Source organism: Periplaneta americana, chromosome 7 (assembly GCF_040183065.1).
Source record: "Periplaneta americana isolate PAMFEO1 chromosome 7, P.americana_PAMFEO1_priV1, whole genome shotgun sequence".
Taxonomy (NCBI): domain Eukaryota; kingdom Metazoa; phylum Arthropoda; class Insecta; order Blattodea; family Blattidae; genus Periplaneta; species Periplaneta americana.
In genome coordinates this window covers 149,405,728-149,431,110 of record NC_091123.1, presented here as the reverse complement: position 1 = coordinate 149,431,110, position 25,383 = coordinate 149,405,728, and the positions used below count along the sequence as shown (strand labels likewise).

The window sequence follows — 25,383 nt, the reverse complement described above, 5'->3', positions numbered from 1 at the left end:
ATACGTACGGTAACGCCGGTAGTGGCAGGAATGTGAACTGTTTCGAAACATATACTGAGGTGAGTTTTTTCTTACTGTTGGGATATGGGGAGAGGGTTAAGACGATTACTTACGTATTTGTTGACATTAACTTCGACGGTCAACATGGACACGGAGCATTTGATTTGTGTTGTGGAATGTTGCCATACGCAACCGATGATAACAAAAACCCTGCGTACGACTTGGCAGCGGAAAACACAGTTCGAAAGAGGTTATGGTAGGACACAGATCGTACAGACCGCCATCTGTTGCTACGACGTTCAAGTTATACCGTACACATTCTAAAGTTCAGATTGAACGCCTTGATTAATAGGCAACTTCTCTGACATAAAAGCTGAAACTCGCTTCAAATCGCTGACTCATCAACAGTGACGTCATGACACACTTCGAAATGAACACCCAGTAGAGTGTTCATTGTTGGGAAGCGAAACCACCCACATTGAAATAGGTTTCCTGATAGATGATCCATCTTGCAGTTTCACTGAGATACTTAATTGTCTTATATTTTCAATGGCATAATTTAGTTTTATTAACTCTTCTTTTAGTTGCGAAGACTCAACATTTACAGGGAGGTTTTTAATCACAACTTGAAGGAGTTTGGTAACTCTGGGCTCATGTGAGTTGAATTTTCTCATTCGTAAGAATTGCATATAGCTTGTCATAGTCAGTCCTCGAGCCGGTATGATATTTAATGCCATCACTTGAGTAACTGATTCTCAAAGGGTGTTCAAGAAAAGACTGCAGTTTGTTTTGTCCGAAAATATTTCCAGCTGGGAGATTTTTAACTACAATAGGTGGCATTCTAGCATTCTTATGAAGTCTTAAGGGAGAATGTGGAGGAGGATTAGGCCCATTATTTGAAGACGTGGGAGCGTTTTGATCAGCTAAGCATGAATCTTGAACCATATCATTAGTAAGAGGACTATATTTATTCTTCAGTTGAATGTCAGAATGGATATTTAGATTTGAAGGTGAACATCCATTGTACAGCTGGTTGGATTAGGCTTCAAACGTTTAGTTACTTGATCTTCTTTATTATGTAATTTTGATTTTGAATTTTTAAGAGTGAATATCGTAAAATCTGAATCCTGGGGATGTACTTCCAAGTCATCTTGAATGCAGTTAAGATCCTCACATTCGGAGGAAACTGGATTAATTATTTGCAATGAAGTTTCCATTAAACAATTTCCAATCAAGTAGAAATATGTACGTCTATAATAAAGTAATTTATCTACTCTGTAATTACATTGTAGAATGGATTAAATAAATAAATAAGTAATAGTCTATATGAAGCACAATAGAACACGAAACAACATTAACACAATTATAATACTGTTTTAACTTAATAACACTATCAATTAATTAAATTAGTTTGTAAGCATTTGAAAACAGTTTTTTTACCGCCATCAACAATATTATTTTTATGTCAAGTTCTCCGGTCTACCGCCAGATGGCGAAAGTTACGGAAATTCAATATGGTTCCAAAGTAAATAATGGGTTGTTTGTAATTGACATATTGCGAAGTAGTTATTAAGTCATTAATTAAGTGATTGAATAATTTAACGTAAAAATGGCAACACGTAGTCTCACAGAAGTATTTATTTTAATGCGGAACAATGCTATGCAAAGTAGACACATTTATTCTGAACAGGTAAGTTTTCTCACGTTCACATTTTATTATCTTGCCAAAAACATACGGCTTACTCGTATGTATAGTCTAAAATACGCATAATTTACACATGTTCTCAGCATATTTCAAACCACGTAATTTTGTCTAATGATACGGCGTTTAAGTAAATATGTTTGCTCGAATGTGGTTTAAAATTTTATTAGCCGAAATAAATGTAATTATATTTACAGCAAATGACAGATCGGATGTCCTTAGTGGGTTCAGATGTTGAATCAGGATTAGAACTTAGAAGGACAGGAGAATCAAGAATGCCACCAGCATGGGCAGATGGTTTAGAAGAGGCTCAGTACTCATTGACACGATTACGAGCCAAAATTAATGATCTAGAAACACTTCATACTCGACATCTACATCGTCCCACATTAGATGACTCTTCTGAAGAGGAACAACAAATTGAAGCTCTTACACAAGAAATTACAAGGGTAAGAATATTGTTTGTAGTAAAGCAGACTGTTGTTAAATGCTACAATGCTAGGTATGCAGAAGATCTGTTTAGGCCTAAAATTAATTCTACAGAAGAACTATACCAAAGGAGGTACCATCTTTTCGTTAACAATTGTGCACTACGAATAGTACAGAGGACTAAGCACGTAGCTTTACTTTCCGGCACTCAATATTTTTCACAGAATAACCTAGAAATTTTCACCTGTTTTATGTAGTAAATATTGTCTCCATATTGTACACATTAAACTTCACAAACGAAGGGATTACTATTTAAATGTTAAACACGATTGTTAATCAAAATACCATGTCCTTCGACAGTAATCGGTACTGTTTCCACTGGCACTTAAAATGCTATCTTGTTTATGCAGTCCAGGCCGCCAAACGCCCCCTTCCTAGAAATTTGCACCTGAACTTCTCGAACAAACTCAGCTACTTCATTTACATGTCTCATCAGCTCATGCCATTATGGTGGTAAAAGTAGGTACGCAATAATTGATAAAGAAAAAAATTTGGCCTCTTTGGTCTAGTTCTGTAGAATTACGAGTAGGCCTACTGTAAGGTATTTATACTAGTAGGCCTATTTGTGGAAGCTATTTACAGTAAATGTTTTTATTGAGAATACAACGATTAGTAAGTATAAGGTTGTGCGATTGAAACTCAAATTGAGGTCTTCAAATGGTAAACAATGAAAGTGCCAAAAACAAAATTGTTCAGATTACAGAAAAACGTTATTAGCATAGTAAAGGCACTTACATGGTTTCTTACCTCACTGATACTAGAGTAGGTCCTTTATTTTTAACTTCACGAAATCCACAAGGAGCACAGCCTGTCGACATCTATATAAACTGAAATTATAATCTTAGACACATTCACTGTTTACCACTTTTGTTCAGCTTGGAACATACGTTCAGTCATACTAAAAAACTTATTTTTCCTTTTTGTGACACTTTCATTGTTTACCATTTGAAGTCCCCAATTCGGTTAGTTGCACTTGCAAAAATAATATTGGGACAGTCTTCACAAAAAAATCGGACGAGCGTTGAATAGTGTTTTGCGAACTTATTATTGTGTATGTACATACTTTGCATGAACAGTAATATTCTCAAACCAACATTTCAGCATTTCATGTCACCGGCTTTGGCACCAGAATGGAGGGGATTCTGGCAGGTTAATGCACATCCAACAATTTCCAGTGCCTATCCCTCTTCTGCTTCCTCTCACTTCAGACAAATGTTGAAAATGCTCTAAAACAAGTTCAAAACATTTTAAACTCAGTTTTCTTATTTAATTGTTATTTAGTTTTCAGTTTTACTTTAGCACTTAGTTCACATCATCTCTTATTGCTTTCTATAATCTGACATTGTTATTCTTTAAGTCTTCGTTAAAGGTTTAACTCCAATTAGTTTTATTTTTTTTTTATCTAGGTGGTGTATACGAGGCCTGTCTAAAAAGTATCTGACCTTTAGCCAGAAAAAAATATTTCAAATACCTGACGGGGTTGGGACCCTAATCCCCTTCAAAGTAGGCCCCTTGTGCTTGCACACACTTAGCCCACCGATCCTTCCACTGCCGGAAACACCTCTGGAAGTCTTCTTTTGGAATGGTGTTCAGCTCCGTCGTCGCGTTCCGCATTATCTCTTCTCTACTCTCAAAACGGGATCCTTTCAGTGGTGTCTTCAATTTTGGAAACAACCAGAAGTCGCAAAAATCCAGGTCTGGAGAGTAGGGAGGTTGGCGAATGGTTGTAATTCCATGTTTGGCCAAGAAAGTGTGGATCAATTGGGATGAATGTGCGGGGGCGTTGTCGTGATGCAAGTGCCAGTTGTTCGCTGTCCACATGTCTGGTCTTTTGCGCCGAACTGCATCACAGAGTCGCTGGAGAACATCGTGATAGTACTCCTTTGTCACCGTTTGTCCTTCCAGTGTGTATTCGTGATGCACAATTCCACGGACATCAAAGAAAACAGTCAGCATCACCTTGATTTTGCTTCGCACCTGCTGTGCTTTCTTCGGCCTTGGAGACTCGGGATGCTTCCATTGCGACGACTGTCTTTTTGTTTCTGGGTCGTACCCATACACCCATGATTCATCTCCAGTTATCACGGTGTTCAGAAACCCAGGATCAGTGTTGGTGGTGTCCAGAAGGTCCTGTGCAACGTCACGACGGAGGTCTTTTTGTTCCGGGGACAACAACTTGGGCACGAATTTCGCAGCCACTCGGTTCATGTTCAAATCATCACGCAAAATTGCATGTGCAGAATCTTTACTCACTCCAACCTCTTCGGCAATCTCCCACACGGTCAAACGATGATCTGCCATCACCAAATTTCGCACTCTCTCAACAACAGCTGCACTCCGAGCAGTTTGGGCCTGCCACAACGCTGCTCACTCTCCGCTGATGTGCGGCCATCTTTGAATCGGTTGAACCACTCTTTAATTTGTGTTACACCCATCGCATCTTCCCCAAACACCTGCTGAATCTTACGAATTGTTTGACTTTGAGAATCACCAAGCTTTTGACAAAATTTGATGCAGTATCTTTGCTCAATTCGTTCAGTCATCTTGCGAGAAAACTAAATCCGACAAACACTTAGAACAGCACCTTACTTGGCGACCACCAGCCAGTGATTGGCACAAGCAAATGCGGTGAAAAAATTCAAGCATGCGCATTACGGTTCCTCCTTCCACCATGCACAGTGGCGCCGCCTTAGAATCACTACTTTGCGTGGGAAAATTTAAGGTCGGATACATTTTAGACAGGCCTCGTAAATGGAAAATCAATCTTATGTTCATAATTACCAATATTTGAAACTGGTATTTTTTATCTTTGCTTCTATAAACCTATTACCTTAACAATTTCAGTGTCCTGGAGCACAATGAAGGGGAGCAGTTCACTTTTATTCTATCCACCTATATGCTCCCTTTTAATTAAAAATGCTCGCATTGTCACTATACATTACTGGTACTTACTTTGTGCATCAAAACTGCACTTAAATACTTGCTTGCAATAGTATCCCTGCATACTTATGGCTTGCACACTGTTGTAGCTTTATATACCACTTCCATGGCAGCAATTAATGCCGCACATCATTGAAATGTATTTCGTAAATTGCATAAGGTGATGTAATAAGTCTCCTTTAAAAAAATCTGCATTTGCTCAGTGTAAAGTCTTTGCCATGCTGAAAATGAAGTCCTTCTTAATCTCTCATTTAACGATGCTGTTTCAATTGCAGTGTTACTTAGTGTCAAATCAATAGCTGATAGCAAGATGAGTTCAAAGATTCGCTAGTTTCGTTACATTATCATATACAGATAAGTAATGTCGGTTTTGAAGCAAAATTTTAGTTGGAATGTGTTGTGACAAAAAATTAAATTAATCTCCAAAGTAAAGGCATTAGATTGTATGGTCTTGAGCCATATTTCAGCAATGTTTGTTATCCCGTGATAGTACCAGTTTCTGATTTTTAAGGAGAAGAATTTGGTGATATCTATTTCAACAGTTCCCAGTTTTGAAAAATTTCTTCCTTGCAGAAAGTGGGCCATGGAATGAAACAGATGGTAATCTGGAGACGCAAGATTGGGGTTATATGCCAGGTGTGATAGCAGTTCGATTTCTTCCAATTCCTGAATTTTTTTTCCGTGATTGTTTGAGTGGTATGGTCGACCTGGTTGGCGAGTTGGTATAACGTTGGCCTTCTATGCCCAAGGTTGCGGGTTCGATCCCGGCCAGGTCGATGGCATTTAAGTGTGCTTAAATGCGACAGGCTCATGTCAGTAGATTTACTGGCATGAAAAAGAACTCCTGCAGGATAAAATTCCGGCACATCCAGCGACGCTGATATAACCTCTGCAGTTGCGACCGTCGTTAAATAAAACATAACATTTTTGAGCGGTATGGGTTCTCACATTGCCCTGTTGTAAGAGAATTCTATTTCGATTAACTAATGCTGGCTACCTGTTCCTCAAAACTTCATACTCACTCTAGCTGTTGAGAATAAAGATCCGCATCGACTGTACATCCATTTGAAGCAAACTCCCAGTGAATCACACCTTAAAATTCCACCAGACACATAACATTACTTTGGGACTAAACCGAATTTGTTTAATGAAAACTTTGGCAGGCTGAGAGGATCAAACCACTGTTCTGAAGTGTCAGGGTTGCGGTAATATACTCATTTTTCATCACATGTGACAATTCTCCTGATGAATCGATAAAATCTATGGAATTAGCAATAAGCTGATGACAGATATCTACTCTGCATTGAGACTGTTCAGGTGTCAATTCATGAAGTATAGATCTTAAACTTCTGTATGATTTTCTAAGCGTCTTAATGTGGTCATGTATTGTATCTTTTGAAGCACCAAATTTTTCTGACAATCTACGAGTACTGTGCAAATCTGGCTTTTAGGTAGAAGCTCCTTGTGAAGCAGGCTTGAATAATTTAAAGCGAAAAAATTGTTTCGGGTATCGATCCCGGGACCCTTTGCTTAGCTCACGAATGCTCTACTACCCCAGAAACTATACACGACACCGTCACAATTCTTCCCTTTATATCCACACAACTCAAATGGGCTGACAAGATGCCAGAAACCCAACTTTGAGTGCACACAATTCTTTGTGACTTAAATTGTGGCTTTCTGTTAACCTACCTACAGTATCAGGTGTCGTGTGTAGTTTCTGGGGTAGCTCACTCGGTAGAGCATTTGTGCACTAAGCAAAGAGTGCGGGGATCAATACTCGGCCCCCGAACAATTTTTCCCTTGAAATTATTCAATCTACGAGTACTTTTTTTGTAGATTTTCTTCCTAAACTGTGCATGCATTGTCAATATTTTGCGTTTTGAATCTTTAATGTCCTCTTTTCCAGTATTGTTATGCTAGAACCATCATTGTGCTACACGCCCACTAACGACACCTTCACCCTCGACTTCAATATTTTTTTTTAGCCATGGCAGCAGCTATATGATCATGTTTGCATTAGTGCTTTAGAAGGACTCTAATTTCAAACTTTATCACCTCTATTCTTTGTATTAACAATTGACGACTGTTACATGCTCACAATACACATTAATAATCATAGCATCCTGTAAATTGCATTGCTCGACTAAAGAATATAATTAAAATCTTACAAAACTCCAAATTTAAAAAAACCGGCATTGTTTATGACACGATCTAATATTATATAAAATGACAATAAATATACAATAGTCACAAATGTATAATCTATGTGACATAATTCTATAGGACTGCCATCTTTTTTTTTCTCTTCCAGAAGAAGCCATAATAACGATGTTATTATTTCTTAAAACCCATTGCCCTATCCTGGGTCTGAACCATAGGCTATTTGGTGTGCCTGTGCATACCCTAATTAATAAGACTACATTAACAAAAGTTTACACAGTTCCTTAAATATGCTTCTTTATCTCAGCATAAGCATGTATTTTCGCTAATGTCTGTTTATAACAATAATAACACGATACATCTACTCTTTCACGAAAATAGCCTTTTTTAGTTGAAAATTGCTCCTTTTCATATGTCATCTTGCAAGATTGATCCATATAGGAATGTTAAAGTGAGAAGGGGGGGGGTGTTGAATTACCTTTGGCATACCCATATGAAAAATTCTGTCTATGCCTATGTCTGAACACTACAATGAAGAAGTGAACACAATCAAATAATACATAGCACAAGAAAACGGTTACAATCCAAACATAATAGACAATAAAATAAGAAAGACAAAACAAAAACTTAACAAACACAAAAACACGCAAAACACAACACAAACACAAGAACACAAGAAATACATCACACTAACATTGAAAACAAAAGCACACATAAGATCGCATCTTCATTCAGAAAGCAGAAATACAACATAGCATACAGAACAGAAAACACACTACAAAGACATCTCAACACACAAAAAAACACAAACAAATAAATACGACCACACATGTAATAGTTGCGATAAGTTCTACATTGGACAGACAGGCAGATCATTCCAAACACGCTACAAAGAACACATTAAAGCAATAACCAGAGGACACAATACATCTACATACGCCGATCACATAACCAATGCTAACCATACATACAATAACATAAATGCGGACATGGAAATCCTACACATACAACCCAAGAACCAAAAACTCAACACACTAGAACATTACGAAATATACAAACACACTAAAACACACCCAGATCAAATTCTCAACACACAGATCAATTTCAGTACACACACACTATTTGACTCCACTTTTCAACACTTTTCAACAATCAAACGCACCCACACAACAGGCAGAGAAGTTCGAGATGACGCCGAGATCTAGTAGGCTCTGAGGATGGTGTGATGAAGCACCAAAACAGCTGTAAGCCACACAGACTTAAATATTAACAGAAGTAAGTCCGCTAGTTAATCAATTAGGTCCCCTACTTTTTCTAGTGTTTATAAATGATCTTGCCCCCCTAATAAAAGATGTAGGTCATCCCATATTATTTGCAGATGACACAAGTATAGTAATTACAGCCAATAACTCCAACACATTCCAATCTTCAACAGAGGAAATTCTCTTCAAAATATGTGACTGGTTCTCAGTCAATAAATTAATATTAAATTGTAACAAAACTAACATAATTCAATTTAAATCCTGTCCAAATTCAACGTTGCAAATTTCTAGCGCAATAATTAATAGTAGATCCCTATTAGAAACAACAACAACCAAATTTCTTGGCTTAAAAATCAATAATGTATTAAATTGCAAAAATCATGTTAAAGAAATTACTCCCAAACTAAATTCAGCTTGTTTTGCTATTAGATCTTATGCAAAAGATAGTAAATATCAATACCTTAAAAACAATATACTTTGCATACTTCCACTCAGTAATGAGTTTTGGAATAATATTCTGGGGAAATTCCACAGATAGTAACAGTATATTTCTGTTACAAAAAAGAGTAATTAGAATAATAGTAGGTGCCAAATCTAGGGAATCTTGTAGGACTATTTTAAAAAAACTACAAATAATGCCCATGGCTTGTCAGTATATCTTTTCATTAATAATCTTCCTCGTATGTAATCGTGAAAACTTTGTAACTAATTCAACAGTTCATAGCATAAATACATGTCAAAAAATGACTTTCATACTCCATCGTCAAGTCTATCGTGCTATCAAAAAGGAGTGCGTTATATGGCAGTAAAAATTTTTAATAGCCTCCCTATCGATATAAAAAATGAAACTCAAAACATCAAATTATTTAGGGCCAAATTAAAGAAGTATCTAATTTCTCACGCCTTCTATTCTGTAGGTGAATACATGACATTCAATAACACTTCATGAAATTGATACTAAAACTTTGTGTTGTACTAGTAGACTATGTATATTGTAAATCTCGTCTGTATATATTTCATCTAGACTGTGACTATAAATTAAGATTTTATAATAGTATTAAGTTTTTTGACTTGTTCCATATTCTAGCTGTAAAGCAATGTATGAATACCATGGAATGTTAATAAATACAATACAATACAATTACTTATATTGAAGTGTTAAAAGTAGTGTACGCAAGATTCAAAATGGATATTATTTATTATTCTGTCAAGGGAATCTGTAGGTTGTGGTTTTAGTAAAAGATTTGATGCAGTTTTTGCTATTTCATCTGCTATCTCGTTACCTTGCACTCCACAGTGGCCTGGAAACGATTGAAAGGTTATTTGTTTTTAATTGTAATGATTTGTTATAACAGATGTTCAGTGCTGCACACCGACTTATACAGCAGATTCGCCATCAAAGTGGTGAAGGAGGTCAGCAGGAGCAGAGACTATCATACAACGTGGTTGCATCCTTAGTTGCAACATTGCAAGAACTGTCAACCATTTTCCGCAGGTCACAAAACTCATATCTCAAAAGTAAGTTCCTTAACTCTTCTCATTACAGGGAAGTCTAGCCAAGTCGTACTGAACTGATACATGGGTTGGGGAAAGAATTATCTGAGAAAATATTGCTCTCTTAGGAATAATTTTATTTCACTAAAATTATTGTTGAACTATATGTTAACGTGAGTTTGCTACAAAATAACATTATTTGCTATATTTTTAGTAATGTTCATAGCACTCATGCAAATTGTCGTACTTTTTAAGTATAGTTCAAGACTTCTGTGATACATCATGTAATAGTTGTAGAAACATCAAACTTTTCAGAGTTATGTAGCAGCTGCAGGACTGCAGTCCTGAAAAATATGTCTATTACAATTGCAACAAGTAAGTCCTTTAACTAATAAAGCAATTATATCTAAGAGGTAACATAAGTACCAGACTAAAATGATGCATGACATATGCAGATGATATAATAATAACAAGAAATATGCCAGCATTAGTTGAAACATGATGTCTAGAAAATTTATGGAGTTATTGTTTTCAAGTTCCAGTGTGTATTGGAGTTTTGGGTGTATTTTGTTTATGTGTTGGTGTAGTTTGTGTATTTGTCATTTGTTTCCTTTGTATAGTATGAGTATGTCGTCTACGTATCTGTGCCAGTATATTATGTTGTCTGCATATTTGTTGTGTTCATTGTTGAGTATGTATGTTTGTTCTATGTTGTGTAAAAATATCTCTGCTGGTATGCTAGATATGGGTGATTCCATTGGCAATCCTTCTGTTTGGGTGTAGTATTTGTTGTGTGTGAAATAGTTTTGCTTTGTTATGATGTCTGTGATTTGGATGATTTCTTCGATGTGTTCTTGTGGTGTGTTGTTGTGTATGAGCATTTGTTTTAGTATCTGTAATGTGTCTTATATCGGTATGTTAATGTATAAGTTAGTGATATCGAAAGATGCTATTGTTGCACCGTGTGGAATGTGTTGTTATACATTTTCTAGACATCACCATAACAAAAATTGTCAACAAACACACCTTCAAAATATACAGAAAACCAACTGCCACCACCACACACATACAAAATATATCTAATCACCCCACACAACACAAACATGCTGCATTCAGGACAATGGTACACAGATTATTCAATATACCCATGAGCCGACAACACTACAATGAAGAAGTGAACACAATCAAATACATAGCACAAGAAAACGGTTACAATCCATACATAATAGACATCATAAGAAAGACAAACACAAAAACACGCAAAACACAACACAAACACAAGAAATACATCACGCTAACATACGGTATGAAAACAAAAGGACACATAAGAAAGCATCTTCATTCAGAAAGCAGAAATACAACATAGCATACAGAACAGAAAACACACTACAAAGACATCTCAACACACAAAAAACACAAACAAATAAATACGACCACACAGGTGTATACAAACTCACATGTAATATTTGCGACAAGTTCTACATTGGACAGACAGGCAGATCATTCCAAACACGCTACAAAGAACACATTAAAGCAATAACCAGAGGACACAATACATCTACATACGCCGATCACATAACCAATGCTAACCATACATACAATAACATAAATGCGGACATGGAAATCCTACACATACAATCCAAGAACCAAAAACTCAACACACTAGAACAATATGAAATATACAGACACACTAAAACACACCCTCATCAAATTCTCAACACACAGATCAATTTCAGTACACACACACTATTCGACTCCACTTTTCAACACCTTCAACAATCAAACGCACCCACACAGCAGGCAGAGAAGTTCGAGATGATGCCGAGATCTAGTAGGCTCTGAGGATGGTGTGATGAAGCACCGAAACAGCTGTAAGCTGCACAGACTTACATAATTAACACGAGTAAGTCCGCTAGTTAATCAATTACTTAGTTTTTATTGATTTCCCAAAAGTTTTGTTTTTGTCACTTGTGAAGTTTTAAAAATAAACGATTCTAGTGATAAAGGCCTTTTTATAGTATAACAGTTTAAGGTAAATATTATGATTTGAACGTAATAACTCATTAAATGTAATAATTTTCCAAATTTTATGTGGTAAATAACTATTAATCAGAGTTTGGAAGCATGGCTGAATAGACTTTTTGTATGTCGGAACATTAATAAACTTGTTTTTTTCAATCTTTGCTTCCATTGGAATTACTATCTTTAGTGGTCGTAGGCCATGTGTACAGTTCTGTGTAGAAACCTTTTACTTCATCGGGTATGAATTGCAAAATGTTCTTAAGGTCTCCATTTTTTTTAACATTAATTGGTAGCCTCGAGTTATATGCTAGGTTTGTTGGTAGTTGAAACGGTAAATTTTCATCACAAACTGAACAAAGAAAGACTAAAAATAAAAGTTCTTGGAGGTTTTTTACGTATTTTACATTTATTACGTTATTTACGCGTATTTTACTGTGATATAAATAACCTTCTTTTACGCGTAAAGTTCCAACCCTGGGTATAGGTCATCATGCCTACGACACACTTTATGGAATGCGCGCTGGTTTCAAGTCCTCATGGGCAAGGAGTTTTCTCATGAAATTTTGTCCAATGTATGGGACTGTTGCTCACCCAACATAGTGATGAATTTGGGGAGCCATGATAGGTAGTTATTATTTTTTTTTTTTTCCGTTGTTGGTAACTGTATAGCATCTATTAGATTCTTTATGGGTGTGCTAACAGATGGAGTTACTTGTCAACAATATGACGCTGATACGTGTGGTCATGTTACTGCCCAGCGACAGTCCTGATGTATTTTTTTTTTATATTTGTGATGATTGGTTAATTAATATTAACCCGGCACGCTCACAATCACACTCACATTCATACAAATTTCCAGACTCTAGACACCCAGGGAATTTTTCTTCTTCAAAAAAATTCACCGAGAGCCGAGCCCGGGAATCGAACCCGGGACCTCCTGATCTGGATGCCAGCATGCTGACCAACAGACCATGGAGGCAGTCATGATAGGTAGTGAAATCCAATTATGGAAACCAGCTATAACGACTGGGGGGAATCATCATGCGACCATACATTACTTTTCTTCTGATTAGATGATCGTTCACCTCTGCTGAGGCATGTGAACATGAGGCCAGGACTTGGCTGGTCGGCCTGGGTCCTTCATGGGTTGTCGTGCCATGGATTTAATCTTTTTAAATTTATTGATGTGGAATGCCTATTCAGACATGTGCTTGGTAACTACAAATACTGTGGGCTAATCCATTATCAACTTACCGAATTAACTGTTTAAGGGGAGAGGATGGCATTTTTTGGTGAAAAATGAGTAAATTTTCAAAAAACAAAAAAATTCTTTAAAATACTCTGTGATATATGTGGAATGCATAGCATAACATTTTGTGCATATTTGTGCCCTTATCGGATGTTGAGTCGCCATTTTTAAACTTCCTGCGTTATGGATTTTTAAATCACTCGCCCACTTTTATTGTTGTTTCCGGTAAATTAAATTTAAAAAAAAAAATCTTCAAAATACCCTTTGATATGTGTGGAATGCATTGCATAACATTTTATGGATATTTGTGCCCTTATTGGATGTTGAGGCGTCATTTTTAAACTTCGTGTACTATGGATTTTTAAATCACACGCCCACTTTTATCGGTTTCAGTAACTTCATTTTTTTTTTTTTTTGCTACATTGCCAGAGAAAAATGGATATAATTTCTGAACTATTAAAGATACATGCATGAAATTTAGAACACACATTCTTTAGACTATTAGGAAACTTTTCTCTGTAACAGAATTTTGTTAATTTATTTCATTTTAAAAATACGTCCGTTTGTTTGCAAGAAAGGAAATCAGAATATTGTTATTAAATTTTCATTGTTTATTTTACAAACGTAGGGACTAATATCAAAATTCTGTTACAGACAGTTTGTAGAACCTTCTTTTGCAAATACATTGCAAAAAAAAGTTTGAATCTATCTATCTTTAAAAACGGTTTAGATATATTGGTTTTAGTACAATTCTGCATTGGGTATATTTTTTTTCAAATTTGGGCCCCCAAATAATTTTTTTTTTTTTTCAAAATATTTTTATTTGGTTGAGTTTCCACAGCTATGAGCTCTCTACATACAAAAAATTAATATTTTACACCAAATAGGAAAAAAATTAAAAAAAAAAACACCATCCTCTCCCCTTAATGAGGGAATGATTTAGCCTTACTGTTACCAGTTCCTGTAATTCTATATGCCTCCATATTAGCTTTGCCAATAGTTATAAGTTAATGAGAGAAATGCTAGCAAGACGTTTAGATTGGATATCTGTGTGCACTTCTGAAAGTTATTGTACTTACAGACTTGAGCATAGATCTCTGACATACGAGTGTAAGCCTTCTTGAATTCACCTGGAACAGAGTTGAGTGTGGTTGCAGGCCATAGGAAGGTTTGTCAGAAGGTCAACATAGTTGCATTAAAGCATAATTTGAGGTTTTCTTGGTGTTCAACACAGTGTGAAATTTTTTAGTTTTGCTCCATGTCATAGATGCAGGACCATCAAAGTTTTTGGCGAAGTACAGAGAAAGTAACTACAAATTTAATTTCGGAATATATATGATAAGACTTTCTTGTGTTAAATTTTGACGTACCTTGTTAACATGTTTCGACCTATTTTGGGTCATCTTCTAAACTGGTCGTTGTTGGTCTTGGCGCCTCTTGTTTCCTGTGTGGGTGCGTTCGTAGTGTAGAGTCAAAGAGTGTATGTGTTTTGAAATTGAGTTGTGTGTTGAGAATGTCGTTGGGGTGTGTTTTCGTGTGTCTGTATATTTCATATTGTTCTAGTGTGTTGAGTTTCTGGCTTTTTGGTTGGATGTGCAGTATTTCCATGTCTGTGTTGATGTCTCTGTAGGTGTGGTTGGCATTTGTAATGTGTTCCGCATATGTGGAGGTGTTTTGTAATTTTGTTATGGCTGTGTTGTGTTCTTTGTAACGTGTTTGAAATGATCTGCCTGTCTGTCCTATGTAGAAGTTGTTGCAGGTGTTACATTTGAGTTTGTATACACCAGTGTGGTTGTATTTGTTTGTTTCTGTTGAGGTGTTTTTGTAGAGTGTTATTTGTTCTGTATGCGATGTTGTAATTTAATTTCTTGAATGAGGTTGCAATTTTATGTGTGTTTTTGTTTTCGTATGTTAGTGTGATGTATTTTTTGTGTTCTTGTGTTTGTGTTGTTGTGTTGTCAACACACTAGAACAATATGAAATATACAGACACACGAAAACACACCCCAACGACATTCTCAACACACAACTCAATTTCAAAGCACATACACTCTTTGACTCTACACTACGAACGCACCCTCACAGGAAACAAGAGGTGCCAAGACCAACAACGACCAGTTCAGAAGATGACCCAAAATAGATCGAAACACGTTAACAAGGTACGTTAAAATGTAACACGCGAAAGTCTTATCATACATATTCCTAAGTGGTACAGTGTTAAAAGTTGTACAAGATGTATACAAATTTAAATTTGCGAAGTACAAAGAAAACAATTACAAATTTAAATAGTATATTTTTACCTGCATTTACCAATGTTTCAGCCTCATCTGTGATTATCCCCACAAGGTTCTAGATACATGATTGAAGTGTGTGTTCCTAAGCTTTTGTAACATGACATAACGATCGACCATCTTCAGCTTCCTGCTTGGAATGGCTGTGCATTTTATAAATCAAATATTTTGTTGTTTTTGGAACAGTTGTCTCTTTTGCCTGCATTCTGTTATGTTATCTTAACCTAACAGTAATATTATAGACGATGTATGTTGTTGTTGTTTTCTAATGCCAGGCATTTGACAATAAAGTCATTTGACCTCTTGCACGTCAATATTTTTCAAATATATTATCATGGTCAGCCACTGAAGCACAGATTTTGAGGTGTTCCGAATCCATTTCTTGGTTTGAATTGGACAATGGGCAGTTAGGGGACTGATATATTCCAATTCTATGCAGGTGTTTGGCCAAACAATCACGGCCTGTTGCCAATCTAAATGCAGCTACAGATGATTTTCGTGGTAAATCGGGGAATTAACAAGAAAATGGCAAGTTGTAGCCGATTTAAGTGAACACCATATTTTAACGTTTTGGTGGCTACTTCATTCACTCACAACCCCCAGAATGTCTGGAGGACCACACCTGCTGTTGGTCGACGGGTCCATTGGACCTAGCTGGGAGATCTTGTTGATCACCAGCTTTCCCTTCTTAAGCCACTGCAGGACGATTTTAGTGCCATAGTAGGTCAGCACTAGGAACAGAAAAGTAGAAAGAGGAGGAAGGAAAGTGAAATGAACCCCTAGGCCTCGAATGCTCTAATGCCGTCGGGGTTGAAGAAAGTAAGAGTTCAGTCAGAGGACTGGATAGGAAAGGGTAAAGAGGGAATTGGGTATTGAATAGAGGAAAATTATACCAAATTCAGTCATTAACTCATCAAGCTCACCAATACTAATTGATGAGTAGGCCCTCCCTTTAGTTCAGCTTGTAAAATTATGCTTGCTAACAGCTGCACCACGGTAAGGTAGGGATGGGACATTGGGTATTTGTCCAGATTCGTTCCTTAAAGCCTTCAATGGGAAGGATTAATGGCTCTCCCCCTTGTATCCGACAGATACCCTTTTGCAGCTATAGACGATGTATAACAAAACACATTTCACTCACTAAACTTGTTGGTAAGTGCTATTCAGATGCAGACTTAAAGAGTGCTTCAACTGTCATGACACTCATTAGCTATTACAGCCACATAACTCTCAATGCTAGCCCATTGGACTTTGCTTCTGGCAGCAACCATAATTTCAGATTATTTTATAAATTAAAAACATAAACATAGAATGTAAGTTCAGGGACATTCTGAGGACACAAATTTCAATTAAGGGACTGTCTTCAGAAAATCTGGCCTTTTGGTAATCATATCCTCTTATCAGTGATAGCCAGAGATATGAAAATATTGTGATAAATGTGATAAAAATAAGAAGCATACTTTTTGCTCCTGTTTTCGTTTTTTTTTTATATTTCATCACAATTTAAACACATTGAAGCCAGTTTCATTATTGCTAGTTAATGCTATAGTCTTAAATGGATATTCTTCTTCTTCTTCTTCTTGCATGACTCTACAGCCTCCTGTAGCGCCCTCATCCACTCTCCTCTATCTTTCACCAACAATGTCCATCGTTTAATTCGACACTTTCTAATGTCATTCTGCACCTAGTCCCATCATCTATTCCTGGGTCTTCCCCTATTCTTCTCCCTTCCAGTTGCTGAAACATACTTGGTGTACTTTCCTATCATTCGACATCCTATTTCATGTGTCCCATCTATCCAAGTCTGCTTAATCTAATGGAGGATATAACAGCCAAGTCACCATACATATCCATCAACTCATTTTTTTTTTATCTCCTTCGCCAGTTGACACCGTTATGAACTGCTCCCAATATCTTCCTCAAATGTAAGGTAATCTATGGTGAATCCGTGGCCTCATCTCACCAAATATCATTTCGCTATCACTAATCGCATCGACGCTAAATAACCTCATAGTTGATACAGCGTCGTTAAATAACCAAGTAAAAATATCTTCCTCGAAATCTTTCTTTAAAAAACTGCTAGCCTGTTACATGTTTCAACATTTAACGTACCACAATAAATTGTATTTTCAGCCAAATATGAGCGATTTTGAAGAATGTGTATTTTCTTTTTCTTCTTTTAATTTCAATTTCAATAAATTTGTCAGAGATTTTGTTTTGTTCTTTAGGACATGGCCAGGAACTTCGTTTTTGTGGAGTCTGGCATACCCTGAACCGTGCATGTGCAATATTAATCTTTGCTTTCGTCTTCTACAGAACATGTCGACCAGAGAGTATTGATACTCTCTGACATGGACATGGATATTGTTCCTGGCCAGGAGTAAAGGGAGGCATCAGCTGTTTGTAATATTTCAATTGTAAATTACAATAATTGCAGGTTGCCATTGAATTTAAACAGAAATGTTCATTCAATGTTATACTGTTATACCAAAATGAGCCATCCTCAAGTAGGCTATAACAATGCACTTTTTTTTTTGCAGTTTCATGGTTTTTGTTTGTCTTTAGCAACATAATTGAAACTGTAGTTATTTAACTGAACATTGTAACAATGTTCAGGTATGTTCATTACCATAAACATTAATCATTATATACTGTATATACGTGAATACTCTGTGCCGTCGAATAATCCATGCACCATAATTTTAGGAGAGAAAATTAAAAAATAAAATAATAAAATTGGCTGTAATTTACAAGAAATTAATCCTACATAATGATATACTCCAAAACTAAATAATACATCAGTATGTTTTAAGATACACGTCATAATCTTCACATGCTGTTGTAGATGCACCCGGGACTCTACCTACAATAGCAGATTAGGAAACACTATCTTGGATAATTTTGTAGACTAATGGATGTCGAGATGAATGGTTCCAGCCAATCAGAAAAAGACCATCCAATGTCTCACTTTTCATGCTATCTATGCGAGAGATGTAGAATGTTTTTGTTCTACCCATTGTTTGCAAAGGAAAGAGTCCTGTGACTGGGAAGAATCGTTAGAATCGATTCGTAATGTGATTGACCTTTTGAAAAAGAATTGTGTTTCCCAACTCTACACCACACATACAAACAAGAGGCCAGACAGTGCTATAGTGTAACGGAATCCAGTGTTTTAGGTGAAGCAGTACCAACCTTATTTCAAATAATGCGCACATCCTCAGTTTTTCTTTGCTGAATTCTGTAAAAAAATATACGCGTAGTATTTGCATATATACGACATCTTATTTTTATTTACGCCTCTCAAATACCATAAATACAACAACACATTCCACACAGTGCAACACTAGCATCTTTCGATATCACTAACTTATACACTAACATACCGATACAAGACACATTACAGATACTAAAACAAATGCTCATAGACAACAACACACAACAAGAACACATCGAAGAAATCATCCAAATCACAGACATCTTAACAAAGAAAACTATTTCACACACAACAACAAATACTACACCCAAACAGAAGGATTGCCAGTGGGATTACCCATATCTAGCATACTAGCAGAGATATTTTTACACAACATAGAACAAACATATATACTCAACAATGAACACAACAAATATGCAGACAACATAATATACTGGCACAGATACGTAGACGACATACTCATATTATACAAAGGAAACAAACGACAAATACACAAACTACACCAATACATAAACAAAATACACCAAAACTCCAATACACACTGGAACTTGAAAACAATAACTCCATAAATTTCCTAGACATCACCATAACAAAAGTTGACAACAAACACACCTTCAAAATATACAGAAAACCAACCACCACCACAACACATCCAATCACCGCACACAACACAAACATGCTGCATTCAGGACAATGTACACAGATTACTCAACATACCCATGAGCCAACAACACTACAATGAAGAAGTGAACACAATCAAATACATAGCACAAGAAAATGGTTACAACCCAAACATAATAGACAACATCATAAGGAAGACAAAACAAAAACTCAACAAACACAAAAACACAAGAACGCAAGAAATACATCACACTAACATACGAAAACAAAAACACACACAAGATCGCATCCTCATTCAGAAAACAGAAATACAACATAGCATACAGAACAGAAAACACACTACAAAGACATCTCAACACACAAACAACACAAACAAATAAATACAACCACACAGGCATATACAAACTCACATGCAATAGTTGCGACACTTTCTACATTGGACAGACAGGCAGATCATTCCAAACTCGATACAAAGAACACATTAAAGCAATAACCAGAGGACACAATACATCTACATATGCCGAACACATAACTAATGCTAACCACACATACAATAACATAAATACAGACATGGAAATCCTACACATACAACCCAAAAACCAAAAACTCAACACACTAGAACAATATGAAATATACAGCCACACTAAAACACACCCTAATCAAATACTCAACACACAGATCAATTTCAGAAAACACACACTATTTGACACAACTCTTCATCACACGAACGCACCCACACAACAGGTAGCGAAGTTGAGATAGCGCCAAGATCTAGTAGGCTCTGAGGATGGTGTCGAATAGCACCGAAACAGCTGTGAGCCGCACATCCTTACATAATTAATACGAGTAAGATCGCCATTTAATCAATTATTTTTATTCCAGATTGTCTCATATGTGATATCTGATTTGATGTTTTCAGAGTTGAATTCAAGAGAAGAACGGTCGAGGCAGTACTTCGATACGGCACTGGACCAGGACTTCTCGCAAGGGGCTGACTGGGAAGTGGACAGTGAAGTAGACAACATAGACCAACAGTTTGGTCTGGGCCCCACTAGCAGCGGACACCTCACGCAGCAGCAGCTTCTGTTGCTCGAGGAAGACAACACGCGAATGGCAGCCCGCAGGGAACATGAAGTCAGACAGATCGTCAAGTCCATAGCCGATCTGAATGACATATTCAAGGACCTGGCCCACATGGTTGCAGATCAGGTATCACTCTATTGTTACAAGTCTCCAACTATACTATAAGAAGTTCTGAATGAGGGAGAAAGTTTTGGTGGACTATTCAGGAAAGGTATAATGCAAAGAGTTTGTCCACATCTGTATACACTTCATTTATCAGTTTATTCTATAAAAAAAAAAATCACGAAGGAAATCTTCTTGTTTCATTTGTAGTAGATTGCCAATGTACGTGTTGCCGAATTAAAATAAAACCCATTAAGCTATTCCTAAAAAAATTTTGTTTCATGTTAATTCATTCCTACCAGAGGTCTGCATCGGACATTTTCGCTTGAGTGCCAAGTAGTTCATAGCATAATCCGGTAGGTAGCGCACATGAATGATGGGTAAAATTGTCGCGAGCGATAAATCCTCGAATGGTATAAGCCGAGCGTTAGACATTCGTTCTTGTTACAGTGATGAACTGTGTAGTAACATCATAGATGTTTATCATTTCAAAACTTTGCAGTGTCTAACTAACCTCTCCATAGTACGAGGGGTAGTCATAAAGTTTTAATTATCACCTCGAAAAAATGAAGCTGCGACCATGAAACTTGGTGATGGTGTTCGTCCTTTTCTACATATTCACCCTTCAACGCGACACATTTTTCCCAACGATGGATGACTTGACGGAGGCCTTGATTGTAGAAGTCTGCATTTTGGCTGTTCAGGAAACGTTCCACATCAAGAATCACCTCGTAGTCATTCTGGAAATGCCTGCCACGCAATGTTTTCTTCATCTGAGGAAAGAGGAAGAAGTCACTGGGTGCCAAAGGGGCAAAGCAAGCAGTGGAAACACGTGGATTCACCACCGCCGAAAAAGGCGAAGATCCAACCATCATCAGACAAGGTGATGCTGAGTGTTTTTTGGGACATCCAAGGTGTGGTGCTGACAGATTATGCTCAGAAGGGGTAAACCATCACAGGAGCATACTACCGAAATCTCCTGACGAGGTTACAGGAGGCTATCAAGACGAAGCTTCGCAGGAAGCTGTCCAAGGGGGTCCTTTTGCTTCATGACAACGCCCCAGTTCATTCTGCACAGGACACAGTCAGACATGCTGCTTCTTTAGGCTATCAAATTTTGCCTCACCCCCCGTATTCTCCTGATATGGCACCCAGTGACTTCTTCCTCTTTCCTCGGATGAAGGAACCATTGCGTGGCAGGCATTTCCAGAATGACGACGAGGTGATTTTTGAGGTGGAACGTTTAATGAACAGCCAAAATGCAGACTTCTACAACCAAGGCCTCCGTCAAGTCATCCATCTTTGGGAAAAATGTGTCGCGTTGAAGGGTGAATATGTAGAAAAGAACTAACACCATCACTAAGTTTTATGGTCGCAGCTTCATTTTTTCGAGTGATAATTAAAACTTTATGACTACCCCTTGTACAACTACAAAGCTTGCTTTAAAATGTAATATAAATGTTGTAGGTAAATGTTTTTTTTTTTTCCACACAGGAGTGATTTTGTTTTTACCACATCTGATGTTATTGGATGTAAATGTAATTATTATAAACGGAGAACACAATCATGATAATGCAAGAACTGTATCAAGTTTTCTAGTGATAATAATAATCTCTAATAATTTGTGTATCAATCTTTGCATCTGTAACAGTTGTGCAGCATGATTATTCGTTTTCTTATATTTTCTGAGATGTTATCTCTCTACTAATATGGTTATTAATCTATTGCTATATCAATAATATTTTGTAAAATGTTTCTACATTGTCGCAGTATATAGGCGGAACACTATGTATGGACCTATTATATTATATATGTGGTAAATCAAATATTGAACAATTATTAATTAGCAATAATGACTGTATACCGAAGTTTTTCATACTATTTTATTTATAACTTAATGTTCCTGTTTTGGTACGTTCCATTAGACTGTTCCATTAAATGTTTGTCATAATGCAGAAAATAAAGCCTTATTTTTACCGTGTGAGCAAAACATATGTGTATCTTATCTATCGCCTTCCATACAAGATAAGACATCTCGGTGAGATGACCTTGTACTGTGCTTCTATTTATTACGAGTGTATCACGACAGACCGTATCTCACTCGAGGGTGCGACACTCGATCGAGTTCAAGCGAGCGATTTAACTCCAATGCAGCACTCTGATTCCTACATTGGTTTATAGTTACTGAATATGAACAAAATCTGTGCAGTAGTTTAGGATGAATTGCTTCAGACTTCATATAATGAGAAAGTGAAAAAAAATAAAAATAAAATCATATTCTTGCTATACATGTGGTAGGAATGACAATAATTGTAATAGTTTGTATGTTTCAGGGTACAATTTTAGACAGAATAGACTACAACATTGAGCAGTGCCAAATACAAGTACATCAGGGCTACCAGCAACTTCAAAAGGCAGATAATTATCAAAAGAAAAATAGGAAGATGGTATGCATTCTTATTCTTGCGTCAGTCACGCTTATTCTTCTTATTCTTTTAATTATCGTCAAGTTTTAAACCAGAGAAACAATTGAAGAACGCCTCATTTATAACTTAAGCGTATTTCGTGGTGATTTACTGTGATTTGTGATGAAGTTGATTGAATGAGTAAAAATTCGGTGCTGTTATAGCTGTTACTGCAGGGAAGAATAAGCAGAGGTAGTTCTGTTCAAGCATACAGGTAATAAATATCTCAATGAGATAGATAAGGAAATATTGGTTTGTTGGTTGGTTGATTGTTTTCTAACAGTAGGAAGTTTGATTACTGCAGCAATCAGCTGACATAGTGGAATGAATGTATTTGAGAGTTCCACTCTAAGTGGACAGACATGTGTAAAGTATCAATGAATTAAATTTCTAATGTTTCTTACTGTGAATGGCAAAAGCCTCTGTAGCATATTGGCTGCAGAGATATCTGCCTGCATAGCAAGTAACTAAAGTCAACTACGTTGATTCAATTCACTTACTGGCAATATGTGGGTTAGAAGAGTTAAACCATGAAGAATATAGATATGACACACCTTAAAAATGGAACTTGATTATTCTGGAACGTAATGTTTAGTTAGGAGAAATCTTAAGTTGATCTCGTGAAGAATTCACTTCTTTGAATCCGTGTAATTTGATCATTTATTCAATGCAATGTTGTATCTTAAGTATTCTAATTGCAGCCATGCATTTCATTTCTTCTTTGCAGAAAGGGAGAAGCATTTGTAACCCCTTTTTAATGTTCAACTTTATTTACGCATTTAATGGTCTGAAATTCTAATGTAGTACTTAATTAATAGGATTGCCAAATATCTGATATTATAATCATTAGCTATTTTTATTATTTATTTTCTGTATTAGAAGTTTGACATTAAAAGCCTTTATTATGATTTACTACAGTTCTCAGAGAAATACCCAAAAAATTGTGCCATATTAGTTAATTGCGAGCTTCTAAAGAAATATGCAATTTTTTTTCATTACAAAAATAAATTTGCATATTTCTTCGTAAGTTTGAAATAAAATAATGTGCAACAATTTCTTTGACTACTATATTCTTATATCCAGAGTTGTTGTCAAATAACATGACCCATCTTGTTTCAAGCCACTTAAATAAACAAGGAGGGGGGGAATTATATAAGAGTTCACTTTATAATTCCATAACTAAAAGCATTATTAGGACACTAAATCATACATGGACACAATTTTCGGTTATGTGAAGCACTCGATTTAAAATAGTTTGTTTACTAGGAGAGGAGACTGCAGAGTAGGATGGGAAATATAAACTGCTGTGACCTGCGTCACCTTATCGTAATCGCTAAGGCGGTCAGTGGTGAATTATTAGGAAAGCGCTTGGTTAACGTGAGACTCTCGAAAACTTTTATTCAATTTGGCAAATTAATTCGGCAGCGTTAATCATAAACCTCTTTACTGTTTCTCTGTCGCTGAATTGATTTAAATCACAGGCGAGAAATTGCGTAACTAGCCAATAATATTCTATCATGTTGTCTACGTTTATTTTCTTGAATATTCTGGCGTTTCTCAATAGATTTGCACGTTCTCGACCTAAATAATTTCAGAAAATCATATTTCGTTTTCTACGCACATTTGATATATTTTTTTATAAATTTCTTTTGGAAATAATTCGTACAAATATCATTTAATTCTTCGTACCTTTTAATGCATCGTGTATAAGGTATAATGTCATATTTAGTATACTATGCAAATGTTAAGATCATAAATTTTGTTCGGAATAGTACGAAAAATAACATTTAATTTGGCTTACCTTCTAATTCAGCATGTTCTTTATGACATAAGGAGTAATGTCGTTGTATATTAAACGTATTAATGCCTAATAGGATTTTCGAGCATAACATACATCGTATGTTCTCCCCTTCTAAACAGCAAAAAAACTCTTCCTCCCATTTGTCATGAAATAATCGTTTTCTAACGCGTACACACTGCTTTGATAATGCCATTATGCCACCACTGATATTGCTTATGAAACTGATATAGAACCTGCCCACGCCTAGGAGCTGCGTGAGGGAGGAACGGGGACTGTGAAGATGATGTCACTCAGAGCGATAAGCTCTGTTAAGGTCAGTGAGGCACAAATTCTCAAGTGAGGCACGATGCCCATCTCTGCACTAAATAATTAGATAATGAAGCAAGATGGACTGTGTGTGCAAAGACGCAGTGAAAGAAGAGGAAATTGGAGGGGAAATAATTAAAAGATATGCGCGACCATACAAGGGAATTTGGTTTTGTGAG

The 25,383-nt window shown here is 36.4% G+C and overlaps 1 protein-coding gene across 2 annotated transcripts; it reads left to right on the top strand.

Moving 5' to 3' along the window:
* The first annotated feature begins 1,509 nt into the window (after positions 1–1,509).
* Syx16 (syntaxin 16) lies at positions 1,510–23,696 on the top strand. Of its 2 annotated transcripts, none has more exons than XM_069831565.1 (5): positions 1,510–1,690; positions 1,900–2,151; positions 9,912–10,074; positions 20,367–20,656; positions 22,966–23,696. In XM_069831565.1, exons 1-5 carry the CDS (start codon positions 1,610–1,612, stop codon positions 23,146–23,148), a joined length of 969 nt encoding a protein of 322 aa, XP_069687666.1. In that variant the 5' UTR covers positions 1,510–1,609; the 3' UTR covers positions 23,149–23,696. The 2 variants fall into 2 exon arrangements, with proteins under 2 accessions (XP_069687666.1, XP_069687667.1); XM_069831566.1 differs by having other exon boundaries at positions 22,952–23,127.
* Positions 23,697–25,383: the final 1,687 nt, after the last annotated feature.